Source organism: Betta splendens, chromosome 21 (genome assembly GCF_900634795.4).
Source record: "Betta splendens chromosome 21, fBetSpl5.4, whole genome shotgun sequence".
Taxonomy (NCBI): domain Eukaryota; kingdom Metazoa; phylum Chordata; class Actinopteri; order Anabantiformes; family Osphronemidae; genus Betta; species Betta splendens.
The window spans coordinates 15,498,609-15,523,997 of record NC_040899.1 but is presented as its reverse complement, the minus strand read 5'-3'; the positions used below and the strand labels follow the sequence as shown (position 1 = coordinate 15,523,997).

Here is a 25,389-nt window from a genome sequence, read left to right as displayed (position 1 = left end):
CACCAGCCTGCTGCTTCCTGCTGCTTCCTGCTGCTCTGGCCTCCACGTGATGGAGGCACACAGTTATACACCTGCCCGCTGGAGACGGGATGAATTCAGCTGGTATGTTAGTGGGGAGGCTGCAGCTTCAGGATCAGTCTAAGGCCTCATCTGGAGCCACAACCAGATTAGAATTGACTGTTTATGCTTCAGAGCAACGTCTTTGTATCAGCTCACACCGATCACAACTGAACATATCCTGTAGTTATTCTTTGTACACGATGTTGATGTCTTATATCTGTCTGCTGGTATCATCATCCATACAGAACGCAATGTATGTACACAAACAAGATGGTATCACAAAAACATGGTATCTGCCTTTAATTGAGCCTTTCATGTGTTCATCCATCCATCTTGTTGCTGGAGGTGCTGAAAGGCAGGCTTCAAGCTGGACAGGCCAGCAGCACTTAACTGGAGGAGCACTTCAAACTCAGACTTACTGTACTGCACGTTATGCTTAGTTTGTCTCTCTCTCTCTCTCTCTCTCTCTCTCTCCCTCTTCTGTCCATAGCTGTATATGGTGTTGAAACAGAGCTGGCCTTGGAGGCTAATGGAAGCCAACTTGTCTCTGTGTTTACACGGAGGGATTATAGATGGTCCCATGCATTTGTAGAGTCCCACTCAGCTCCAGGCCACATTAGGGCAAAGAATGATGCCGAGTGTCGCCTAGCAAGAGACCGGCCTACGTACAGTGACATACTGTAGGATTGTGTGACACCGTGTTGAGTTTACTTGTTCTACAGGTGCTGGGCTCACTTTCTGTCTCCTGTGTTTGTCCTGAACAGGCGCCAGGCAGCGACCTCGCTCTCAAACATGTAGACACCATGGTGAGTTGGACTGATGCTTTTTAAACTGACTCAGTTATGAACAGAAGGACTCTTAGCAAACATCTGAGTTGTGTCAAACACAATCTGTGGATCTATGAATAATAAAATGCTGGTTGCTCCTCGGCCTCTTGTTCGAAGGTTCTCACCCACAAAGCTCAGCGTCTCACTTTAAGACCTGGACATTTACCCGTTTTGACTGAATTTCACCATTTGGTAAACAAATCTGTATTAAAAGTGAAGCTCTAAACCTTTTCCTTATATTCAAATAAACCAAATACAGGATGATGCTCAGTTAACATTAAGCAGGTTGCTTCAGTCTTGCTGGGCTGCATTTACAGCTTAGACTCCTCATGTTACATTTACATACTTGCACTTACAGCTTATTACTATAATGAAGGTGTAAGTTCATTAATAAACACAGCTGCTGAAGTCGAGTCGGAGCGACTTACAGGATTGTTCTTCTGGACTTTTTACTCCCACAGAGCACTGAGTGTCTCTGATGACTACATGCGTGTTAGACCCAGTATAGTCCACGTATAGATGTTTGCCTTGGACTCTGTGTGACGCAACTTCCTGTGAGTTTTATTTTGTCTGGGAAAGCAGAGCTCAAATAACCAATTTAGAGCTACCACCCAAAGTCAAGTGCCCACTTTCTCCACAAGAACCAAAATAGACGCACATGCACCAGCGTGCCTCAGGGTTTACTGTGTCCAGGACGGCTCCTTCCTCTATGGTTCCTCCAAATGAGGAAAACACTTACTTCTTCTTGAAGCCACACGAGTCACATTGATTCAGTTTAAATCACTGTGTTGGTGCTTTATGTGTATGATCACATGGCACATGTACAGAATGTACAGAGCCGAGCGTGTGTGTGTGTCTATCTGTGTGTGTGTGTGTGTGTGTGTGTGTGTGTGTGTGTGTGTGTGTGTGTGTGTGTGTGTGCTCCTCAGCTGTTTGCTCTCAATGACGTCTCATCGCCTCAGAGCATCGAACACATGTCTCATGACTGCATGAGTCTCTTTGGTGGAGCTGCTGTTTCTGTTACCCCACATTACTGCCTTCCTTTCATCCCGTCGATCAGAAGTGTCAGGTTGAACACGGAACACTCTTACGCCGAGGATCTTAGCTTCTTGTCAAACGCCTGACGCGCAGCTGCGTTAGCGGCAGCCCTTCCGTCAGCTGCCTGTGGACGTGCGCGTGTGAGACCTCGGCGGATGCGATTTAGATCGGTACGCAGATGAGAAAAAGGGAGGGAAAAGTTCAACGCGGGGGGAAGATAGCGTGATGGGAGGCAGCGGGGGGAGGGGGGAGGGGGGAGGGGGATGGAGGCCAGCCCAGAGAGAGGGCGAGCGCGGTGCAGGCGGCAGCGCTGTGGAGGAGTCTGCCGAGGGAAGGAGCACGGGGTGAGGCTGCTGCTGCTGCCGCTGCTCCCGTCACACCGGCGCTTCCACACGGCCAGTTCTTCACAGATGAGCCGGGACGGGCCTCTGCGACGGCGCCTCTCCTCCCTGAGGGGCGCCTGGCGCTGGAGTACGGGCCACCTCTTCAGGAAGGTAGGATCAATCAGGGCTCGGGGGGGGGGGGGGTTTAGTGTGCGGAGCTGGAGCCGTCCTTTGCTGCTGATTTCGTTTCTAGTTTAGTACAGTTTCTATGGTCTCGTCGGGTTTTTACCAGCCCCCAACTTCTTCTTGTTCCCTCTCGTCTTTGGCTCTTTCTCAGATGGTTAATTTGTATGGCCTGCTTGTAAAGTCAACCGCCCCAGATGGTTTTCATCTGGAAACATGCCTGGAGGACCCCCCACTCCAGCTCCGACCTCCTCCTAGTCCTCACCTCCCCCCTCTCTAAGGACAGACACAGGTCTTAGTAATGTTCAGGGTCCGAAGCTTCGACGGGCGCTTTGTGCATGTTATTCAACCTGAATAAGAGCTGATGGTTCATTGCTGTAGACTAAACTCCGTTCATAGTCACTGATGTGTTTGTGTTCGTCAGTGAGGGTTTTATTATTGCTGACCGTAGCTTCACTGTCCTGCTCCCATTTAACCATATGGTTGCACTTCACCTTAAACACTGTGGCTCATAAAATCCTCTGCTCACTAATTTGGACTAATTTGAAGCAAAAACTTTGAAATCTGTGCAGCACCACACAAAGGGCTTGTCCCAGGATCATCTTCTGTGCCCCGGTCTCTAATCAGGACGTTTGCCGGCTCACTCATCTGGCGGCACAGATGTGCACCTACCAGGGTCGCTCACGTGTAGACTCCAGTCTCTCCAGTCTAAGGGCGCCGTGCGCGGCTATTTTCTGTCTCGGACTCAGAACAGTATTCAGCATGACCCTTGTCATGTGCTGAGTCTGTTTCTAGACCTTCTCCTTTGTCTCCGTCTTCCTCCTCACACCCCCCAACATGCTGAAATGTTTAGGCCAAAGTGCAGACAGACATGGGGGGAATTTGCTTTGTCTCACCTCAGCTGGAGAAATGAAACCACTGCAGAGAACAGCTGTAAATGAAGGGAGTTTGCAGCTAAAGATGGAAGTCTCAATGAGTTTCATGTGATTTGCTTCTGCGTTAGTTTTTTTCAAATATACTTGTTGTGAGGTCTTGCATTTATTTTCATTTGGGGCGATCAGTTTGAAAGCAAGCAGAGCTTCCACGACCTTTGTTCTATAAAGGCTGTGGTGAGACTGAAGTCTCTCATGTATTGTATTAGAGGAGAGCAGGCTGTAGCTCAACCAGGGCAGAGGTGCTGTAGTTAAACACATGCATGATGATGCATAACAGCCCCCCTCCTGTGTCCATGTGACCCAAACCCTGCAGGGGGCACGAACAAGTCCGCCAGCTCTCGAAAGCTAACGCAGCACTGCACGTCGTCATATGACAGGCAGCGTGCCACGATATTCTGTATATTCATGCAGCATTACATTATAATAATATAATCTGTGTAAGGCTCTGTCAGACCCTGGGAACCAGAAAGCGTTTTTCTGGTTTGTACTGTATATGTCTGATACTGACACGCTCCTCACTCACAGCACTTCTGTTGCATCCTGCCTGTTCTTCCATGTTGAACATGTGGTCAATGCAACAAATAGACATTAATTCAGTTACTGACATTCAGTGCAACATTAGCACAAGTGTGTGTGTGGATTTCCTCTCAGAACCGCTTCATTAAGGCCCAGGTCAGGAGCAGGTAGATAGAATAATAGAGTAGAGTAGGTAGACAGAATAATAAATAATAATAAATCATCAGTAATCAATCATCAAACCCTGCTAGGACACGTAGTGTGTTTACAGATGCTCATATTCAGGTTCTTAACAGTGCTGTTGTTGGAGCTTGTTTCAATCTCTGTATTATAATGTTGCTACAGGACAATGATTGAACGCTCCTTTGTGTTTTGCAGGGCTCAACGAAATCCTCAAAGAGCGTGGAGTCACGGCGCAGACCGTCCAGGTACAAGCCTCCTGTTCTCATCCAGCTGTTCTGTCCTCGACACCAGAAACTTTATCTAAAGTCTGTAACACACTGCCATGTACTGTTATTAAAGCTGCATGTTCCACTGTGCTGTCAGGTGTCAGCTCAGTCCTTGGGGTCACACATGTTAGTACTGTAGATGTGTAACTAACATATAAAAGTTCATGTCCATGTATGTGCTTGAATGTTGGGTAGTTGACAAATGTAAAACCTCATTCCTTCCAAAAGGGCATTTACTGTAAGATACAGGTGATATATGCAGTGTTTACATTCCCTTAATGCAACAGACACAGTACGTAGATGATGTTTAGGCACAACCACATCACTGAAACCACTGCAGAATGGAACCTGCAGCTGATGTGGCTTATGCATATTAATTGTGTCAGATTAGTATTTGGGTCTTAGGTGAATCTAGTGGTTTCTGCCAAGCTGATTGCAGCATTGAGACAAAGCTCATAGGCTTGTGGAGCTGAGAAGCACTATGTTCTTGCTCTATGCTCTTCTTTAAGCTCTGACTTTGGTCTCCACCAGCTCCCTAATTTGCTGTGTGTGCACACAGTAGATGGCAGAGCACAGTCGGCTTTTGTTGGCTGTCTGCTCTTTGTAACAGTGGTGGTTCTAGGTCAATTTTAACGGTGGGTTTGTTGTGAGCAGTGTTGTGTTACGCGCATTCACTTAACAAGCTTTTGAGAAAATACTTACATGAGGTTAGGTAAATAACACGATGAACATATTCAATCAATCTGACAACTGAGATCAGTCTACACTGATTGTTTAGGCTGATTTCAGATCCTGATAGTTGGTATTAGTCCAGAGATCACTGATGGGATCACTGCAGCGCTGAAGTCGAGCGTGTAGACAAGACTCGAGCAATCGCCTGATCTTTCCAGCTGATGAGAAGCAGGCGAGTGCCAGGTGCTTGCTGGTGAATAGACACCAGCAGCCCTGAAAAAGCGAAGCACAAACATTAAAAGATTGTGAGATGGACAATGAAGTGACGAAAGTCAAAAAGTCAAACACAAAAATGTGTTATCTTGCACACAGAAAGTAAGCTGTTGGCTGCAGCACATGACAGAGGACATGTGTGGCATATCAGCTCCCCCTATCTCTGATGAATCATTTCCAGTAAGCGCACATTGAGTGGGTCCAGATGTACAGAGCAAGTGTTTGTAAAGCGAAGCTGGAGCGATCCTCTCTCCCAGACGTATGAGCAATTTCCTCAGGGGGTACTCACAGCTGACAAATGTGGGAAATATGCTGCAGTCTGTGGAGTGCAGGACCAGACACCTCCCCGCAAACCTTTTCTCAGCGCACGGAGAAAGGCTGAAAGAGGTCCGATCGGTCACTGAGGTCACTGCAGGCTGAGGCGCAAACATGGGCCGGGCAACGTCTGGACCCAGCTTCTTTAATTTTAGTTGTGCCACGCTGGACGGTGCTGGTGCCGGTAGCGTACAACTATGTTTGGATCCGCCTCCTTTCAGAATTATTGTCCAACTCTTCACTGCTTCTGTGTTGTCTTTCAAATTGCTTTGCTGAGGCACTGTGTCTGTTAGTGAGCGAGTGAGTGATAGTGAGAGAGCGAGTGAGTGAGTGAGTGAGTGAGTGAGTGAGTGAGTGAGTGAGTGAGTGAGTGAGTGAGTGAGTGAGTGAGTGAGTGAGTGAGTGAGTGAGTGGAGTTTTGTGCTGTACATTTGTTCACATTTGTTGCATGAATGACGTTTATGACTCAGCTCATTACTGAGTTAAAGCAGAAAAGACCTAATAATATTCTCGTGACATCTCTCTGAAAGAGTTGAGTGTGTTTATTAAATCATGGGAGTGGAGCAGGCAGTAATGATGTCATCTGTAATAAATACTTCAGTTATTACTTCAGAAAACAGTTATTGGGAAAATCTTGTACTCGTGCTCATTTAAGATTCTGTCCTGATGTTCTGATCTTTCAAACCGGTAGGACTCAAACTGTTGCGTGCTGTGATGCATCACTGTCCTGGTGTTTCTTGCACATGAGCTGCATTATTTTAGTGGCATGGATTCCATCCTATCATTATTATTACCTGAAGACAGATTGTACTTTTGAAAAGTGCCCCCCTCATAGCGACTGCTTCTCCGTCTCCCTGCAGGAGCGCGAGTCTGCTGCAGGCCCTGGAGGAGAACTACGAGCTGGACCTGGTCTACATCACAGAGAGAATCATCTCCGTCTCCTTCCCCAGCAGCGTGGAGGAGCAGAGCTACGCTGCCAACCTGCGGGAGGTCGCCTCCATGCTGCGCTCCAAGCATGGCCACAACTACCTGGTAGCGTTTCCTGTGGAATATAGCAATTACCTTCGAAAATAAATAAAGCCTACTTTAGCATTTCCATTGCACAAGCAAAGCAAGAACCTCAGACTATGTATTTCTCTGTCAACATGTGACAGTTAGTAATTCCAGTATTTTGTAACACGTGTGATTTTCTTCTTCTTCTTCAGCTCTTCAACCTCAGTGAGAAACGTTACGACATCAGCCAGCTCAACCCAAAGGTAAGGCTGTCGGCTCCCAGCATGTCGCCTCCCTGTCAGGCTGAACAACCTCCTCTCTCGCCTCCTCCAGGTGTTGGACTTCGGCTGGCCGGACCACCACGCCCCGGCTCTGGACAAGATCTGCAGCATCTGCAAAGCCATGGACACGTGGCTGACTGCAGACAGCCACAACGTGGTGGTCATCCACAACAAGGTGAGTGCGAGGATGAGCAGCAGGGGGCGCTGTCCGGCCCTCAGGACCCCGCCTCCCCCTCCTGTGTGACAACGCTGGCTCGTGTGAGAGTGTGTCTTTTTTTGGGCTTGTTTCCTTTGGGATCTGCTGGACGAGTGTTGGGAAAACACAAATTATGTTAGCGAGGCATGCCACTCATCATGGCCACTTAGGTTTATTTACCCTTTCAGCCCTAAAAATGTCATAAATGCTGCGTTGACCAATATTTTCCTGTTGTTGCCTAAATTGACTTGCATCACATTATACTCTTGTGGCCAGCCGCATTCATCTGGCTCCTCACTGGGCCCATACAAACCATAAAAGGCATATCCAAATACAACTGCAGGCCCATGTCCCACATGGAAGACCTAATTATTTTCACGTTAAACCTCATTGTGTTTTGCAACATAAGACTCATGCCTGGGATCCTGAAAACCTCCGAGCCTCATTCCAACAAGTTCCCACAGAGAGGTTGCAAACAAGTCGGCTGCCATGGCTACCAGGGTTATTTTTTTCCTGCCAGTTGAGTAATGCTGGTGATGAGTGTGGGGCTTGGAAGTTTTCATGGTCACTAAGGAAGCTGGACGTGTCGGTTTTCCAGCCGCTTCCACTGGGCTCCACGCTGCTTAAGGGGCTGAAAAGCCTCATCCTGCAGTCAAATAGAAGCTGCTAAACAAGGGTCTGTTGATGTAGTAACGCACACGTGTGTTTCTGTGCCAAACTCATCAAATGTGCAGCCACTCTTTTTAATGGCTGGAACTGATATTAGTTATGTAAGAAAATACTGAACGCATCAAGCACTTTTAGTCGAAAAAAACAGTTTTATACATATTAACATGTCAGTGGTGATAAACTTCAAATCTAAACGTTTTAATGACAATAACAGAAGCACTTTGTTAAAACTAGTTAAAAAGTTGGGGACGTACTCATTTACAGGGCAGGAGGGGATTATGGGAAATGTAGGCTCTGGGAGTTTGTAGCCTGACATGTGTAGTATGGATGATGAAAGTGCACCAGCTCACATGTCTTCCTGCTGATGTTAGGAGATATTTAGTTTTTGGGCAGATATTCAACTCAGGAAGACAACGTTTGTACATGACTCTGCGTTGCTGATGTCTTTTCAGGGCAACCGTGGCAGAACTGGAGTTGTGGTGGCAGCTTACATGCATTACAGCAACATATCCGCCAGGTAGGTCACACTGTTCACCAAGCTCCCAGGTCAGCAGAGAACATAGCAGTTTGAATGTTGGGAGAAGAGACAAACTAACCACGATTGAAAACTCAATTTTTATTGGTAAAAGATAAATTTCTAAAAGCTGGCGAGGAAAAGATTCTCTGGGGGGGAAAAACAAGCCAACGATGTTCATCACAAGACTGGGGAGCAGGGGAGGGGGGGAGCACGAGATCCCAGTCTGATATAATAAGCAATGGTTTAGAAATAATACCTGCATCATGAGATTTGAACGATGTGCTCCCTCTCTATTTGTGTTGCCATGCAGTGCAGACCAGGCTCTGGACAGGTTTGCCATGAAGCGCTTCTACGAGGACAAAGTGCTTCCTGTGGGTCAGCCGTCACAGAAACGGTCAGTGCTTCCTCCTGCTCAATAACTGATCACTTCATCAACATTAACCGGTGCTGGCCTCTTGAGGAGGCTGAAGGTAGAGCGAGCATGTTATTTAAGGAGCGCTTGTTGTGTAGATCTCTGATCTACATGACTGAATCACTGGCAGTGCTCGGGTCAAACACTGGCTCCTTGTTATGATGAAGCAGGACTAAACGCTAAAGCTGTAGTTGTGAAACATCAGGAACCCTGATACCATCTGATACCGTCTGATAGCATCTGGCAGCCTGGGCTCATGTTTGTTTTCCCCTTCTGCACCCTGCTCAGGTATGTGGAGTACTTCAGTGGCTTGCTCTCCGGCCACATCAAGATCAACAACAAGCCCCTGTTCCTCCATCACGTCATCATGCACGGCATCCCCAACTTCGAGTCTAAAGGAGGTGACTGCCGTGCGCAGAGGCTGAATGCGTGCACGCATGATTTCATTTTGATCAGCATTTTATGAATTGTGTTGCAGGTTGTCGCCCCTTTCTCAAGATCTACCAGGCCATGCAGCCGGTTTACACATCTGGGATCTAGTAAGTCTGAAGACGTGCTCACGCCTAAATGCTTTTACTGGTGTCCAGGGATGGTGTGCTTGTAATGGCTCACTAATAAAAGCCCTCCCGCAGTCCCCTTCCCCACACATCAGCCTCCTCGCCAGTTTACACTTACATTATTATATTTAGCTAGCCTCCCAAGCTGTAAGCTCTTGTTTCTCCACGTCTAGTGTTATTTGTGAAGGAAGAGCCAATGAAGCAGACATCTGTGTGGATGCCTGAAGGCCATTCCCGCCACAGGACCTCCTGGTTTCCATGGCCAGACAGGAAACAATGGATGTTCTGTGACTTTTTGTTGATGTTTTGAGCGGACGGGAGGTTAGAGACTAGGATACAAGGAAAGGAAAGGAAAGGAAAGGAAAGGAAAGGAAAGGAAAGGAAAGGAAAGGAAAGGAAAGGAAAGGAAAGGAAAGGAAAGGCAAGGAGGGAACAGGAGAGCTGCATTACTTTTATTAAAGGCCATTAACTCAGTGTTACAATTTAAACATCACATATTATACTTTAGAAAACAATATATTACTTGTGATTAGTCACTAATCTGACTTATATATTTTCCTTGTAGTTTGCTGGGAGTTCCTCTGTTGCACAGCTACCTGCTGTCTTATATGTCTGACGCTCGGCTAATGGCAAATGACTTAAAAGCCATTTTAATGAAAACAGGTGATCAGCTGCTTCCAATGAATTTGTATCAGCTAGAAGTGACTCTAAATAGTGAAGCTGGCTTCATTTTGTGGGTCTGGTCTATTCAAAGCTCCAAACACAGTCATGACTCAAATGGTCCCAAGCTGTTGACTGCTTAAAGCCTGGGATCACACTCCTCCCCACCTTCCCTCACATGCTCTCCATTAGCACTCGGCACCCTTTGATCGCACTATGAGCCAGATAATCATGTAGACACTAAAACCCAAAAAAAGGCCAGGGCTGCACAGCAGTTAGGCCAATGAGGGCGCCTACGTGGTGATGAACACCGTCATGTACTCAAGCGTCAAACTGACGATAGCGTGTTGTAAAGGTAGGAGGATCATCTAACACGTCTGTGTCTTGCAGCAACGTTCAGGGAGACAGCCAGACAAGCATCTGCATCACCATAGAGCCCGGCCTTCTCCTGAAGGGGGACATCCTGGTAAGAACAGCAACACACCCAGCTTTTTTGCCTCAGGTTAACCCATGATGCTGAGATACCCGTAGCTGTGTTTCTTCTTTGGCCTCTGACCTTTCCTGGCTGCTCTCTGTTTCCTGTCCTGGGAAAGCTCCAGCTCCTTACGCCCTCTAGAGGACAAACAGTTTGGACAATGAGTGATGGATGAATCACACCACGTACCAGAACCAGACAAGCATTGCTACAGATTTGGTAAAACAACATTAGGTACTTTAGACAGGCAGAAAAACACTGCTGGCTATGGTCTGAGCCTGAACCACAGTCTGTGCACTCGGGCAATACTTTGACCATTTAATGTAGCTGAGGACTTATTTGTCCTACAGTGTACAGTGTTTCAGGCTGATCGCTGTCTATGACACGTCCTTGGGCTCAGAACTGCTTAGTTATAAAGGAGTCATTCACCGAGGATGTTCCATCTGAGCTGAACCTACGTCTCATCATTTATTCAGGATGGATTCAGTCAGATGATGCCTTCCATCATATGACTGAGCCTTGGCCTACTGGCTGTTCAGACGTTGTCCGTCCTGCGGCCTTGTGGCCAAGTTAGTCAGTGGTGTGTGTTTAGTATCCATTTGCATTGTGTGTCATACGATTATTGCTGATCAGATCTGATGCGAATGATGAATATAAACTGTTCCACTTCCATTTCTTTCTGGGAGTTGGACAAATGAAGCTACAGCTGCCAGTTAGCTTAGCTTTTAGTTGTCACAGACCCAGGCAGCCACAGACTCAGCTGAGCCTACAGACACGTCTGTGACCTGACGGGGGTCTGTGCTAATAGAGGAACCAAAGGCTCACTGGGCAGGATGCTCTAAGGTGAGCAGGTCAAAGCTACAGCCCAGATCAGGTCAGCTTTCTGGTGACAGTGGCCCCTGGGTTGGAGGTTCACGTTTCACGTCTCATCTTCAGCCTCCTTGTCCGGACGCAGCAGCAGAGGGACACTGTGCCGTGTGTGGTTGGTGTGTGGCTGCTTTTTAGAGCTGTTGTGTTGGCACCAACTAAAAAGGCATGCATGCCTTTTGTAGCTCTGGTCCATTGTGTCAGGAGACAGAGCAGTGAATCACATCGACACGTCTTGTTTTGCACATAGATCATATTATACTCAGTTGATGCTCTCTGTGTGGAGCTCAGCTTTAGGACTCATTTGATTCTGAAGCTTATTTTACTGAAAACAATGTAAAAAGTGTTTGCTCTCATTCTAATTGAACATTTCCTCCTCCAGCTGAAGTGCTACCACAAGCGCTACCGCAGCCCGTCCCGGGACGTGATCTTCCGTGTGCAGTTTCACACGTGTGCTGTCCACGACCTGGGCATTGTGTTTGGGAAGGAGGAGCTGGACGAGACGTTTAAAGGTCGGGGATGGACGCTGCAGCTGGTTCCTTTCAGTCTGTTATTAATTACACTGTTACAGACAGCCTAAGGACACGGCCTTTTGCTTGCTCTGTTTGTGCAGACGACAGATTTCCAGAATATGGAAAAGTGGAGTTTATTTTCTCCTTTGGACCAGAGAAGATACATGGTAAGAATCAAAGTGTCAGAGTTCCTGGGCATAATGGAGAATCCTCTATACGTTTCAGTATGTGGGATTGGTTCACTTGAAGCTGACATTAATGTGTGTAATACAGAAGCTGAGTTGAGGATGATAAATGTTATAGTTATTCATATTTCTCTAATGTCATAAAGGTTGTTGTCTATTCAACGAAGAAAAATATAAATGTCAGCATAGTCCTTAATGATATAACTTCAGATTGGATTTTAAGGTTTGTGTAACAACATTTCATGACGTAAAGACATTCACATTTTCTGCTCTGCCTCTTGGCACCTCTGGTCAAGGTGTGGATCACCTGGAGAACGGGCCGAGCGTCTCGGTGGACTACAACACACAGGATCCCCTGATCCGCTGGGACTCCTACGAAAACTTCAACCAGGACTGCGAGGACACGTCGGACGGTGAGTCCGTGACGTGCGACACCCACTGCTTCACTGGCACGGTTAAAAATGAGCACACAAACACACAGCGAGGCCCCACAGGCGGCAGACACCCCCCGCTGCTTGTAAAGTTAACAAGGTGTTAATTACACGGCTGTTTATTTCACCTTATGAATGCTTCATTTCCCACAACCAGTACTTCCATCATCTCCATCCCAGCGACATTCGTGTCAGTGTCAGTCTTTCTGGTTGAAGCCTTCAACTGGCTGAGAGGATGATGGGATGCTCCTCTACTCGTTCGTCTGTGTGTGTGATTCGTTAAGAGGCTGCTTGTTCTTGTCCTGTGTAACAGAGAACAAATTCAACCCGAAAGGAGTTTTTTTGATGTCTTGTTTCTTTTCATGCATTTATCCCAATAGTGGATTGTTTTAGGCACGTACAGGTGAATAGTGATACTGATATTTATAGCAAAGTATCTAAAATCACAGCATTGAAAAGTCCTAGATGTTGATGGTAAACTGTATTTTGACAGGGAGCAGAGACAGTGGTACAACAGAATTCATCTGTGGTCAAACTATGACCACACAGAAACCAAAGGCCTTGTGGGAGCAGACATTCCTGGTTCCAGCCACAGGCATGGACAGAGCCGCCCCACTGGGGAGCGGTGGTCATCCTGCCACCCGAAAAAGGAAGCAGTGCTAACGCCCTGAGAGGCAGCCGTGACTGTTTGGATGGTCAGCGCGTTGGAGTCACTTACTGTACCACTAACTCACGCTCGCTAAATGTTCTTGATCGGAATTTGTGATGTTTTGGTTACATCCATCGCTTCATTATCTGGGCTGCTGCGGTACAAGTGATGCAGGAATATAAATATGGAAACACTGTAACCATCATTCGGTTTGTGCATGACCCACCGGTGGTTCTGCAGCTGTTTTTGCTCTGGCTGCTGCCAGCAAACACTGGACAGATGATGGAGACAAGCACACAAAGCATAAATGTCTGCGAGGGGTCTTTTGGTGCTGAACGAAAACTTGTGGTTATACAGTAGTAATTATATTTACTAAATATTTATTACTAACTAGTTATGTTTAGTGACCTAAAGAGATGAATGTAGAGAAATAATACCAAGATTATAAATAGATGATGACACTAGCTGTACATTTAGCTCCTTGATGTGTTTTTATTGCTGTCCCAGACAGTCAAAGGTCAGAGGCTTCTTGGCTACCTCTCTATCACAGCCATAAAGTGTTTAGCCCAGGCTAAGTGGCAGCCTGAAATAGACCCTGCTAATTTAGTAAAGGTGTAAGTGTCGTCTGATTCTGTTTGTGTGGGGGAGGGCTGCACCTGGTCCTTCTGTCATCTGAGGATGATGCTGTGGTCCAGTCTGAGTTGGACTTTAATGAGATCATCCGCTCTGGCAGAAACACGGTCACAAGCTTTTATTTATCTACTTGAGAGCTGAAGTGGTGGATAAGACTTCAAACGTGTCCCATAATAGCCTTTCTGTGTGTGACTGATAGGATGTTGCATTTTACATGAGCTCAGCTCACAAATGGCCTTTAAAGAAGCTGTTAAAATGGTTCAGTCTCCAAAAAGGTTTCCAGGAAACTGGAGTGTTTCCACTGTCATTAGCTTCACACAGTGCAGTGCTGAAAGGGCAATTATGTCCAGGGACAGAGTGGCTGAGAGGGAAACCAGACCAAGACGTATATCTTAGAAACAAAACACGCTGTTTGTTGTTGGCCTTGCTTCCTCCCAAGCCTCTGCTCACCACAGCGTTGCATAAGGTTAAAATGATGGGATCAACACTGTGAAGTCCTGTCTTGTGGTCCCCAGTCGCCAAAGACTGACACTGGTTCTTACGACTCCTGCTGCTGTGGGTCTGCTTGAGCACAGGGCTCTATGTCACACCTGATCACTGTTAGTTACCAACCAGCAGGCAAACATTAGCTGTTCAGGGCTCAGGCAGGACTAACAGTAAGTAGCAGTCTCTCACACCCCCTTCTCTAAGACGGGAACATTGTGTTATTTCATGTTAGTAGAGCATCTTGAGGGAGTTAAGGGCTGACTAAACCCACATATGAACCTTCACATTTCCAATGTCCCTCTTGTTTGTGTCAGAGGTGATGGCCTCTGGAGATAGTGACTGAACAACTCATAGCAAGCCTTGCTTCTGGCTCAGTGACCAGCCGTCCAGTGTCACAGCGATCAGAGCTGTTCACATACTGTACGTTTTTAAGCAGCAGATCACTCTCCCACCTGATTCTAATCAACCCGCCCTGCTGCACCTCGAGTTGCTGGCCTCATACTAGCCCCCATTTAACAAAGTGCAGGAAATACTGTGTGGACAGCAGATATGTAGAGACTCTGGAAGCACATGCTCTGTGTAAACAGAGATGGGAGGCTCATATTTTTGTAAGCAGATGTTGACAGGCACTTGCTGAGTGACACACTGTTTTCTGTTCCCACTGATTTGCCAAGCCACTGCATTTTTGAAATAACTGGGACAACGAGGACCGATGAGCAATGAAAACAAATAGTGAGACATAAATCACACCTGTATGATCCGACTCGTTCCAATGCTGCACCTCTGCAGTCATATTTATCACTGAGGTCCCAGCGGGTGGTGGCTCATTAGCAAATCAGGGGACCATGATGCTGGAACCAAGCAGTCTACTGCTTTGAGAGAGTCTGGACCTAAACCCTGAAAGGAAGAATATGAGTTTAAGCTACTGGGAGTTCTGAACTCAGGTTGGAGGATTTAGTGAGGAGCACAGATCCAGGATCAATCTAGCTGAATACTTAATGTAAGTAAACATGTTTTGTTCACACTCACAGTAACGTTGCTCTGCAGCGTTTACCTCTCTCCCCCCATCCGTCCCTCATGTGGGAGTTGGAGGAGTTAACGGCTGTGAGGCTCCTCTGTGCACACACTCACAGGAGGCGTGGCACAGAATGCCTGCGTGGGTTTGTGCTCGGCTCAGTCAGAGCCTTTCTAAGGGTCACGCCGTCACTTTCTTCACTTGTCCTGTCGCGTTCAGGTACTTGCCACTTTTGGTTTTAACCCTTTGGCGTCTTTCGAAGAGCTGCGTGCGCCGCGTCCTGTGCGGGAGGGAAGCGCTGTCACACTGTCAGCACATGTGAGTAGCATGCGCAGTCTGGAATTGTGGAGGTTTCACCGCTCACCAGCGTGTTGACATTAGGCTTTGTGTTACCCAGACTCTTCATGTCTCTGCTCACTCAGCCAAACTCACAAGGCATGTGAGACACTGCAGTTTAATCTTTTACAAAAGCTGTTATCCAGTAATTCAGGCAGGAGGCTTTCTGTCGCATCATTGGATCATTTATTTACTGACGGATGATACAGGGACACGCTGTTCATAAGCTGTCAGCATCACCTTTTCCCATGCAGAGCCCTGACCTCCATCAGACGCAGGCGGCTATAAACTAAATGTCAACTAAATATCAGTAGCAGCTCACTCAGTTGATCCGCTGGAGCGGTCGTCTTTCATGTGAACCAGTTTGTTGACAGGTCAGGTGTGAATGCCCAAACGTGTGGGAATATGTTTTCATAATCACTGATGCTGAGGTGATGGGATGAATAGTGTCATATAGTTATGTGTGTTCTTATTGAGCAGATATCACAAAATTTCACAATGTACATGCGCAGTAGTTAAATTTTCCTTAGATCAGGCGCAGCCAGGAGTTTGTGACGCAGCCACTTGACAGAACATTTATTTATTGTTAATACCAACAGATGCAGGAGTTAAACCCTCATTGTAGCATTAACAGCGATGCTGTTATGTGAACGTCTAACCAGAATTTACCCAGTGGTTGTGTCAGACCTTACATCCTTGTCTCCTGGTCCCCACAGTGTTGGCTTTGCAGTGTCTGTGAAGACCTTCTCTTTTTATGTTCCTGTGTAAAGTGTATGGTTTAAATGAGTCAAGGCTGCTGCTCTACAGGGGAGGGTGGGGTCGAAGGTTGTGTAATGCCGTGGATGGAAGTCAGCGCAACACAGTGGTTCTACTGCTTGCTGTGAATGATGCAGATGATGTTTGTCTAAATGGTTAATTTGTCCAGGAGCAGCACAGGTGAGCAGGAAATCAATCACAGCACCACCACTTGGTCTTAAATGCATTTATTAAATCAGCCTGAGTCGTCACTCAACTTATTAATTGCGTTGTATTTTGTGCTTTTTAATGATGTGTGGATGGAATGCGTGAAATAATGCAGTAGTAATAGTCTACCTGGTGAGGAGCTTTGTGATCTGAGGCTAACTGTTTTGTGTGGGACTATAAATATCTCTCTACTTATGTGAACCTCAGACACTCTGTATCAGTGGGACTCAATGTTCTTCCTTTTCTGATTTCGGTGAAGCCCAGCTATTGTCCGGAATGTGGCATCTCACCAAGAAGATGTGGAGGTGAAATGTCTGGCCCTTTGTGTTGGCAACAAGACTTCAGGCTATCAGTAACAGTCTGGTCTGAGGCTTTGGACGGATTAAACAGCTTTGACTCCAAATGTCTTCACAGCTCTGATTGCGTAAAAGACAAGTCAGAAGAAAAAAGGCATGTGTTAACAACCAGTGAGTTTCTGCAGGTTGGTGTGTACTGAATGCAGCGGTGCAGTAGAAGGTTAAAGGAGCGAGTCCTAAACCCAGCAGTGCTAATCATCTGTGGCAGTGAATGAGGCCTCTGTTATGTCCTCATGGACCCAGCTTTACTCCAGCTGTTGGCCAGACACGACCTCTCCTCTTTCCTTTTCTCCAGCTGATCTGGCCAAAAAAATGCTATAGCAGAGCCAGACAGAATTAATCACGATCACTTTCCACTTCTCACAAGGACTGCTCTTGATCCATCCTCAATCCAGTGCTGGTATTTCTGCACAGTGAGGAGGAGTCACAGACAGCACTTTGTCCCACTTGACAGTGGATAGGATGGTAGAACTGCTTGGCTGTCAGGTCAAAAGGAAAAAGCAAAATGTGTCTGAAGCATTTGCTAGTGATTAGAGGAAGAGCTTGAGGAGGATCAAGGACCATTAGCATATGTGTGTTGGTTATTTGCGTGTTTTCTCCTCTCTGTACTAACTATTTACTATAGTTGACCAATAATGGCTACAAGTGACTCTATATACCACATATATACCACCACAGGCTAAATCTGTCTCCAAATCACCCTGTTGGCTTGGCCTTTGTTTTGCACTCACACATTGATTTGCAGTAATGTTCCATGTATTTTTAATGAGATGCAGTGAAAGCGTTCATTTAGCCAGAATGAGCTCCTGTAGTTACACTTGACTCAGCGCTTTGGGCTTAAACTGCATCTGGATGTTCTGTACAGGTGTATTCAGTTTAACTCAACTCTAGTTCAAAGCACCTAATCTTACATAAAGCAATCCTTAAACTGTAGCCAATCAATAAATTTAATTTTATACTCACATACTGTACATTCATACATACTGATCTAAGGAGACCGTCACAGAATCAATGTCACGCTCACGTTCTCACACATCTTAAGGCAGAGAGCAGCACATGGCGCTACGTGTTTGTCCATGTAAGCTGCAGGGGAAACATGCTATTTCCGCTGTGAAGGAGGAATCTATTGCCGCAGAGTTCAGAGCTCAAAGGTCAAAGTTTAAGAGGTCACATAGTTGCACCATCTGGCCCATAGAACCTCAAAATATCCTGGAACACCTTCCAAACGCGACTTTGTGGGTCTGCAGTGTTTAACTTTCTGCGCTTGCCTTTCACACTGACGGGCCTGTCTGCCTGTAGACCTGCTCCTCTCTAGTGAAGATAATACCATTAGATAGCCAACGGCTCATTCTTCACTGGGCAGATGCAGCCTCTTTGTGCCTGTGGTTGTATACCCAAGGCTGGGGTCAGGACTCCAGATCTCCTCTGACTAACGTGCTTTGGATCACAGCGTAAGAATTTACCTCCCGGAGAGAATAAAAAACACACATGACAAGAACACACACATTCGGACACGTGCCTTCAGAGGTTATTTGGATCCATTATACTGTAACTAAAGCAGACGTCAGCAGTTAGCACCACACACAGAAACAGCCTCAGCATGCATAGTCTGATTTATGTAACAAATAAAGGTTCTAAGAGGAAGATGGTCTTATGGTCCAGATGTGGATTCTGTGGATCATGAGTCACGTTGTCATCATCATCAATGTCAGAGTAGCAGGAGAGAGGACAAAAACTGGTCAAAATGATGAATGTGTTGATTTGAACCGGTGAGTGTGACCTTATAATTATTCCACAATACAACCTTTACAGGTTGGAAAAGCTTGGCCTAGGTTTTTTATGTCCCAGCGAGTCCATTGTCCCGTCTCCATGTAAGACATTGAGTGTTCTGCTTCACTCAGCTCGGACCAGGAGCTACAGTCAAATGCATGCTTCTATTTTTGCCTGTTTTCTCCATCTGTCTGCAGGAGGGCGGAGTTCTCTCCCCACTCCCCTGTTTGGACCGAGCTCGTTAAAGGACCGTTGTTGGCCGTGGTAGCTCTTTCCATTACATGAGCCGTTCTGACACGGGTCGGGCTGAAGGAGGGGCCCAGCTCTATTTTTTATACTAATATGTGCTTCTCCGTGCTTGTATCTGAGTGTGTGAGGTATAAACTACGGAAGCGTGTAACGTAATGATACTGATGTCATCCCAACACACTCTCAACCTTATTGCCCCCCTCCTCCTACCTCCCTCATCCACTGTGAGCATGCTGATGGACTTCCCACACAGGCACAAACAGCACAGGCAGCCTTTATGCCACAGCCATTATCTGGGTCTGTCCAGTAGGCAGGAGCTATTGACCAGAAGGAGAAGCTGGAGAACTATAACTATAGTCCTTTACTGTCTCACCCCTGGCACTTCGATCCTGGACCCTTCCCAGCTTAGTGTGGGAGGTCCCGCTGACCGCTGCTCAGGTAGGGAATCCTGCTCCCGTGGAGGCATTTCTACTGTTTCGAATCTGACTTGTTGAAGTGTTTAGCTCAGACAGGTCGACATGAGTCACATTTGGCTACAGGTGGTTATAAAGGTCCTGAAATGGAGAATGTGAGCGCAGCTCCTCTTTCATGACTTATGTCTATGTTTATCAAATGACTGATGCAGTCACAGTCTAAGAGTCTAAGTCCATGTCTGATGCTACTTAACTGTATAATTATTACTGGTTCTTTCTAATTGGAAATAACTGGACATTTTAGAGGAGTAGGACCAAAAATGATGGTTGTTATAAACGCAACCCGCTGGTTAGATGTAGACGTGGTGAAATCAAGCTGGATTAGCTGTCTGACTGTTTCCATCACACAGTCACAGCACAGCAGCCATGTACACCGTGGCCTTGGCAGCCTGCCCCATTAGGACCAGCCAAGGAGACTTTGCTGCACTCGGCTTGTTGCCGCCCACCAAGCATACTTACAGTACAGAGCCCGTATTCACTGAAGCTAAGATGGAGATATACTGTAAGTTCCCGACGCATAGGCCTCTTCTTTGTGTGGCCATCTAAATAATGCATTTGGTTATCAGGGTTGATGTTTTATAGGAGCAAAAGACGTACTGTATACAACACATCAATACAGGACGTGTGTTTCTATTGTGTAGTCATTTCAGTGTCCCCCTATCTCTATGATGTGGGTGTGGGAGGCCAGAGAAGCCTCCAGGCCCTCTACATTTAGTGAGGCTAATTTTTTCTGTGTGCGAATACAGTGTGATGGTGTGTAAATGAAAAGCTCTGTGATGCTCAGTGTGCACTACTCACAGAGCCGAAGCGAATAAATCAACAGCTGATTCGTCTGGTTTTGCTGCCGTGGCTCAGGTGGCACAGATTACGCTTAATGGTCTGAGAAAAGTCAAGGCAGGCTCCTGTGACTTCATCGCTTTTTCCACAGCGCATGCCACAGGCCCTGCTCATTTCCTGAAGCTGGCAGAATGGATGGACACGAGCCAGTGTTTAATTTAACTGCAGCTATTTTAGCCATGCTCGCACAATCTTACATTATGCTTCTGTCTCCTGTTCCTCACTTTTTGCTCCCACTGTAAATGTCGTGAGGAATACTGTATTGTATAAATGACCATAGAACCTATGCCTCTACTCGTGCAGCTTGTTGGCTGGCTGCACGTATATTGTTGCCTAATCTGATTCTAATCAGCCTCCTTCATTGTTGGTTTCAGACGTCATCCATACCCAGGGCCCCCTGGACGGCAGCCTCTATGCCAAAGTTCGCAAAAAGGAGTCTGTTGATGGACTGGTGACTGCAAACGGCCTTCCACCCAATGCTGCTGAACTACCTGCCGTGGATCATGCCTTATCAGTGAGCAGCGACTCAGGAAACTCCACTGCCTCCATCAAGACAGACCGAACGGATGACGCAGCAGCCTCCAAAGTGAACCAGACACACGTTGCTGTGGGCGACGAGCCGCCCTCCCTTCATCAGCACAGCCCATCGGCACAGCAAGCCATCAGTCCCCAGGAGAAACAGGAGCTGGAGCAGCTGCTGAGTGGCTTGGAGGGCCCCATGAAACGGCAGGGCTACCTGTCCACCCCCACATCTGCTGCGGCTGGAATGCTCCACCTGGTGCCTGCACAGGTCCACGTCAATGGACACAGCAGCATTGACCGGGAGACTGACATTTTGGATGATGAGCTCCCGACCAGTCAAGAGGGCAACAGCGTGGACAGCCTTGGAACACTCTCCTCCACCGATGGCCGGGCGACACCTGCTGACCTCTACTACCAGCCTGACCCTGTCTGTAACGGCCAGGACCACGTGCCCTACCTGGAGCGCAGCATTCCAGAGAAGCCTCTGGAAAACCAGCCAGAGGGCGGCCCTTCCAACCAACATATCGCGTTGACGCAGAGCGACTCTGTCCCATACATCGTCACCCAAAATGGAAGTCTGGGTCGCTCTCAGTCGTTCGGGGCAGAGTCAAAGTCCATGCCCATGGCTCCCACTCGCACCACCAGCAGCAGAGATGCTGTTCAGCGTGGCCTCAACATCTGGCAGCGGTTTGGCGTCCCTGAGGAGCCAGTGACTGAAGGACTCACCTTCAGTCCAGCTCCTCCTGTAGCAGTGATTCCCAGTCACTACAGCCTCCCACAGTTTCCTCATCGCCACAGCGCCTCACAACAAGAGATTGAAAAATCCATCGAAACCCTTAATCTCCTCATGTTGGACCTTGAACCAGGACATTCACTGGTGTCAAAATCCCAAAGTGCTCCGCTGCAGAAAAGCAGCGCTGTGGTGACCACACAGCCATCCAGGCCCTGTCAGGACAATGCCATTATTCACAGCCACTCCGGGCCCACATCTAGCCTGCTCAGCCACTTGCCTCCAGCTCAGATGTCACTGGGGAAGCCTGGTACCCCAGAACCTTCCTCTGAAACCGCTCCTCCCTCACAAGTGTACCCTGCTGTGGCTGGACACCTCCAGCTCAAGCCCATCAACACCTACCCCCCGAGCTCGCCGTCCCAATTCATGGAGGTCTCTGAGAGCCAGAGAAGTGCCGCATCAGCATCGCCGCCGCCAAGAGATGTCGAGCCCGATGAAGTCTTTAATGTTGAAGGTTTGGTCGCTCAGAGAGTGGCTGGTAAGATCTGCTTCGTACTTACTTATTTCACCCTGATGTTTAGGTCCAGCCGTAACCTCAGCACTTTCATTTTAAAACAACTGGCTATTAAGTCTCTTCAAAGACTTGCCGCTTGGGGGAAATTACACCCACGGCATCATTCATAATAATCTGTTAGCTCAATAAAAATGGGCTTTGATCTGTGGGTTTAGAGACTCACAGTAGCTGAGGTCACAGCTGGACTATTTCTGAATGATCTGTTGTACATGTATGATTCCCTGAGTTGTGAATAGCCTTGGCTACCACGCAGGAGGAAGTGTGATGGTGATGCCATGCACACATCCTTTATAGAACACTCTTCCCTTACAGTATCTCACCTCATTAGTCCTATTATACAGGAAGTGTTTCCTCCATCACCTGGAAACTTGCAGAGCAGCAAGTAGCAATTCACAGCAGCTACATAACAAACATCACACTGCACTCCACTATTGAGGAGTCATATACAAAACCATTAATGATAGTTGACACACTCAGGAGCTGAAGGTCTCGACTATTACATGTGAAGTGAATGGGAATAACTGATTTGTGCTTCCTGTGGAAAGATTCACACACATTCCTGCACTAGAATGTTCTTCTTACCTGAAACCCCATCTCCTGTTATCATCATTCATCTCTCTCTCATCATTCATCTTTTCACCCAGAATACTTGGCTCGTGCCCAGAGCGTCATCCCCAGCATGACCTCTTCTCAGTCTGAGCACCGTCGTTCCCACTCCCTTTCGGGTTGGTTCTCCCAACACTTACAAAAAGGAGAGCTCCTTTTTTCAAGTGTTCCTTCAACCCAAGTTTAAGTCTGTATTTTTTGGGTGTGGTGCTTTGTGGTCACTTTCTCACTTCTAATAATCGCCTGCTCTATCTGCAGCTGCTTGTTGTGTCTTTTTGGTTCACTTCCTCCTCTTCCCCTTATAACATATTCTCCACTGTCATCGCTGTGTTTGCAGAGCAGCATTAAACTAACCTCCTAGTCATTTCTATCGTCATACTGCAGAAAGGTAAAACTAAACTGGGTAATGTTAAAGTTTCACAAGAACGAGACAAGGGAAGCACAAAGGAGGCTCTGTCCTCGGTGGAGAGTGCATGTCACAAGATCTGCTTTGCCAAACTCAGAACAATACAGAGGCCTGGACACACTGGCTTCATTCAGGGCTGCATTTTCACTTGCACTACTTTAAAAAGACTTACAAAGCCAGACAAGCGACACCAAATCTAGCAGAGACTGGCTGGAACATTACTAAAGCTGTCTGTGTCCTCTGAGGGACGGTGCTACAGCGCAGACAGGATTGTTCTGAGCTAAGAGCTGCTCTGGCCTGACACAGTTACACTGTAGAGCTTGGACTATAGACAACACTGTCTAATGGTCTAATGACACTAATGGACACAAACACATTTAAATTCAAGGTCCAACAGGGACTGAAGAAAGAGGGAGAAAAGAACTCTTCAGCTGTTATGTTCTTATCATTTACTTACAGATCTTTTGTCCATGCAATATCACTTATAAAGCGTATTTTTTAGTCAACCCTAGGCTTATTCACTTTTTTTAAATAGCTGAGAAATAGGGGAAAAGGGAGAAAAGAGTCAGCAGCAGAGATGTACAGCCGCCCCAGCTGGAAGCCATTAGCCGTAACTGGGGCAACGGTGAAGTGTTTGACAGTGCTCTGCTCTGCAGCGCTGCTGCACGGGTACATCTGGTTCTCTCTTTCCAGGCTTGGTGTGATGGTGTGTGTGTTCTCCTGGGGGGACTACATGCTTTTCAAAGATGTCACTTCCAAAATTTCTTGACCAACACCCTGCCAGCAACAGGCTATAACCGGGCTAGCACCAGGCTAACGTCAGGCTAGCACCAGGCTGGCATCAGGCTATCACCAGGCTAGCGTCAGGCTAGTACCAGGCTAATGTCAGACTAGCACCAGGCTACTGTAGCTCCACATCCGGAGCGGAATTCACTGGTTTCTCACTGACTACTTTACATTCTGGTAAAAAGTGATCGTAAATGCAGAAACTCAAAAATATAACCCTCAGATGTTTTACTCTTGTTGCAGGGACAGCAACCTCCTGCATTCCTACTGTACGTAGTGCCCTTACTGCTCACATTTTCACAGCTGTTATCACTAATGTCTCACTGCAAGTCTTTCATGATTTACTCCCTCGCTGCAAAGTGGATATTAATATTTTCCACTGTTTCCATAACATTCTGACTTTTAGGGTGTTTACACATGTATTTTTCCCATTTATGGAAATTTGGCAGCAAACTGGCAGAAGCCTGTAATAATGTTTTTTACCCTTTAAATGGCGTTGCTCTACCAGGCTAGAAGCCATTTTGTCACTAGGGTGTGAGAGGGTATCCTTATGATGACGACAAACAGCAGGTCTCCAAATCAACAACATCCAAATCAGTGATGCAGTTTTTTAAGTTACAGATTTTGAAGATGCTACTGCTAATAGTGCGACACCACATTGTTCTACTCGTTTTTATTTTCTCCTTCTTGCTTCCGTGAACCTCCCTCTCAGTCCAACCAGTGACAGATCTTTTTTCATTATGGCCAGCATTCAATGCTTTGCTGCTTTACCTCGCCGGTCAGTGACATTGCACATTATCATAAGACTCTTACCACTTATCCTGTTTGTTTTGAGCTGCTGGCTATCCTGATTATCGCTGCCTCTGGCTCCCTCAGTGCACACCGATTTGCTCAAATCAGCTTAGTGCTGCTTTGAGGTTCAGCCAAAAGCGGCCGGATCAACGTGTTGGAAAACTAACCTTTGATTTACACTAGTGTATCAAGTCTTGATAATTAGTCAGGCAAGAAATGTTATGAGGATTATTATTCATCTAATATTAGAATGTGTTTAATGTAATATTCTACCAAAAGCCTGTTTTCAGTTTTAGTGTTTGTTTTTTTAGGTACCATTTTTTTGTTCCCATACCCATGCAATTTAATCAGTAAGTAACTTTTTTGTGTGAGTATAAGTATTAGTCTAAAATGCTTCATTGAGTTGCCAATAGAAGGCAGGTAGAAGAAGCATCTACTGTATATGTAAGTATGTAAGCTTTTGCTGGCCTCCCTTGAGTTGCTGTGTATGGTAGCCAGAAACTCATGTGGAAAAGAACAGAACATATAGAACAATGGCTGCTACCGCCACTGCAGGAGTGCATCTGCATTAGTGTGACCCAGAATCATACATGGAGTATAAATGTGTCTCTTGATGAAGAAGGTTTGCTTAAAACCTGCACCAACATAGCAAGGTGATTCTCAGATATGACAGATCTATTCTCAAACTGGTTATAGAAAACTAAATGGGCCTCCCTCTGACTTTGTGCTCTAAACACCCCATAGACACGTGACAATGCTAAAATGCTCGTGAAGTTGATTTTGCATAACATGGCCTGTTTAAAGTAAAGGCTTGAACAATCACAGCCTCTTGCAAATGCTTTGCAGTGATGAGTGACTTT

The 25,389-nt window shown here is 46.7% G+C and overlaps 1 protein-coding gene across 25 annotated transcripts in view; it reads left to right on the top strand.

Moving 5' to 3' along the window:
* Positions 1-25,389, top strand: part of tns1b (tensin 1b) — a 92,458-nt gene that overhangs the window by 55,848 nt on the left and 11,221 nt on the right. For 10 of the 25 annotated variants that reach the window (XR_008693372.1, XM_055504924.1, XM_055504921.1 and 7 more), the window contains 15 exons: positions 783-866; positions 4,261-4,310; positions 6,452-6,623; positions 6,797-6,847; positions 6,918-7,040; positions 8,183-8,247; positions 8,558-8,641; positions 8,948-9,060; positions 9,138-9,198; positions 10,267-10,342; positions 11,601-11,730; positions 11,832-11,898; positions 12,198-12,328; positions 20,488-21,903; positions 22,584-22,664. Coding sequence is in view for 24 of the 25 variants with exons in the window: in XM_055504924.1 (XP_055360899.1) it covers positions 783-866; positions 4,261-4,310; positions 6,452-6,623; positions 6,797-6,847; positions 6,918-7,040; positions 8,183-8,247; positions 8,558-8,641; positions 8,948-9,060; positions 9,138-9,198; positions 10,267-10,342; positions 11,601-11,730; positions 11,832-11,898; positions 12,198-12,328; positions 20,488-21,903; positions 22,584-22,664 (2,704 nt within the window). In the remaining variant the exon portion in view is untranslated. Of the gene's footprint in view, positions 1-782; positions 867-2,199; positions 2,420-4,260; positions 4,311-6,451; positions 6,624-6,796; positions 6,848-6,917; positions 7,041-8,182; positions 8,248-8,557; positions 8,642-8,947; positions 9,061-9,137; positions 9,199-10,266; positions 10,343-11,600; positions 11,731-11,831; positions 11,900-12,197; positions 12,329-20,487; positions 21,904-22,583; positions 22,665-25,389 lie in introns of those variants that run through there. The other 15 variants (XM_055504931.1, XM_055504919.1, XM_055504920.1 and 12 more) reach the window with 8 other exon arrangements.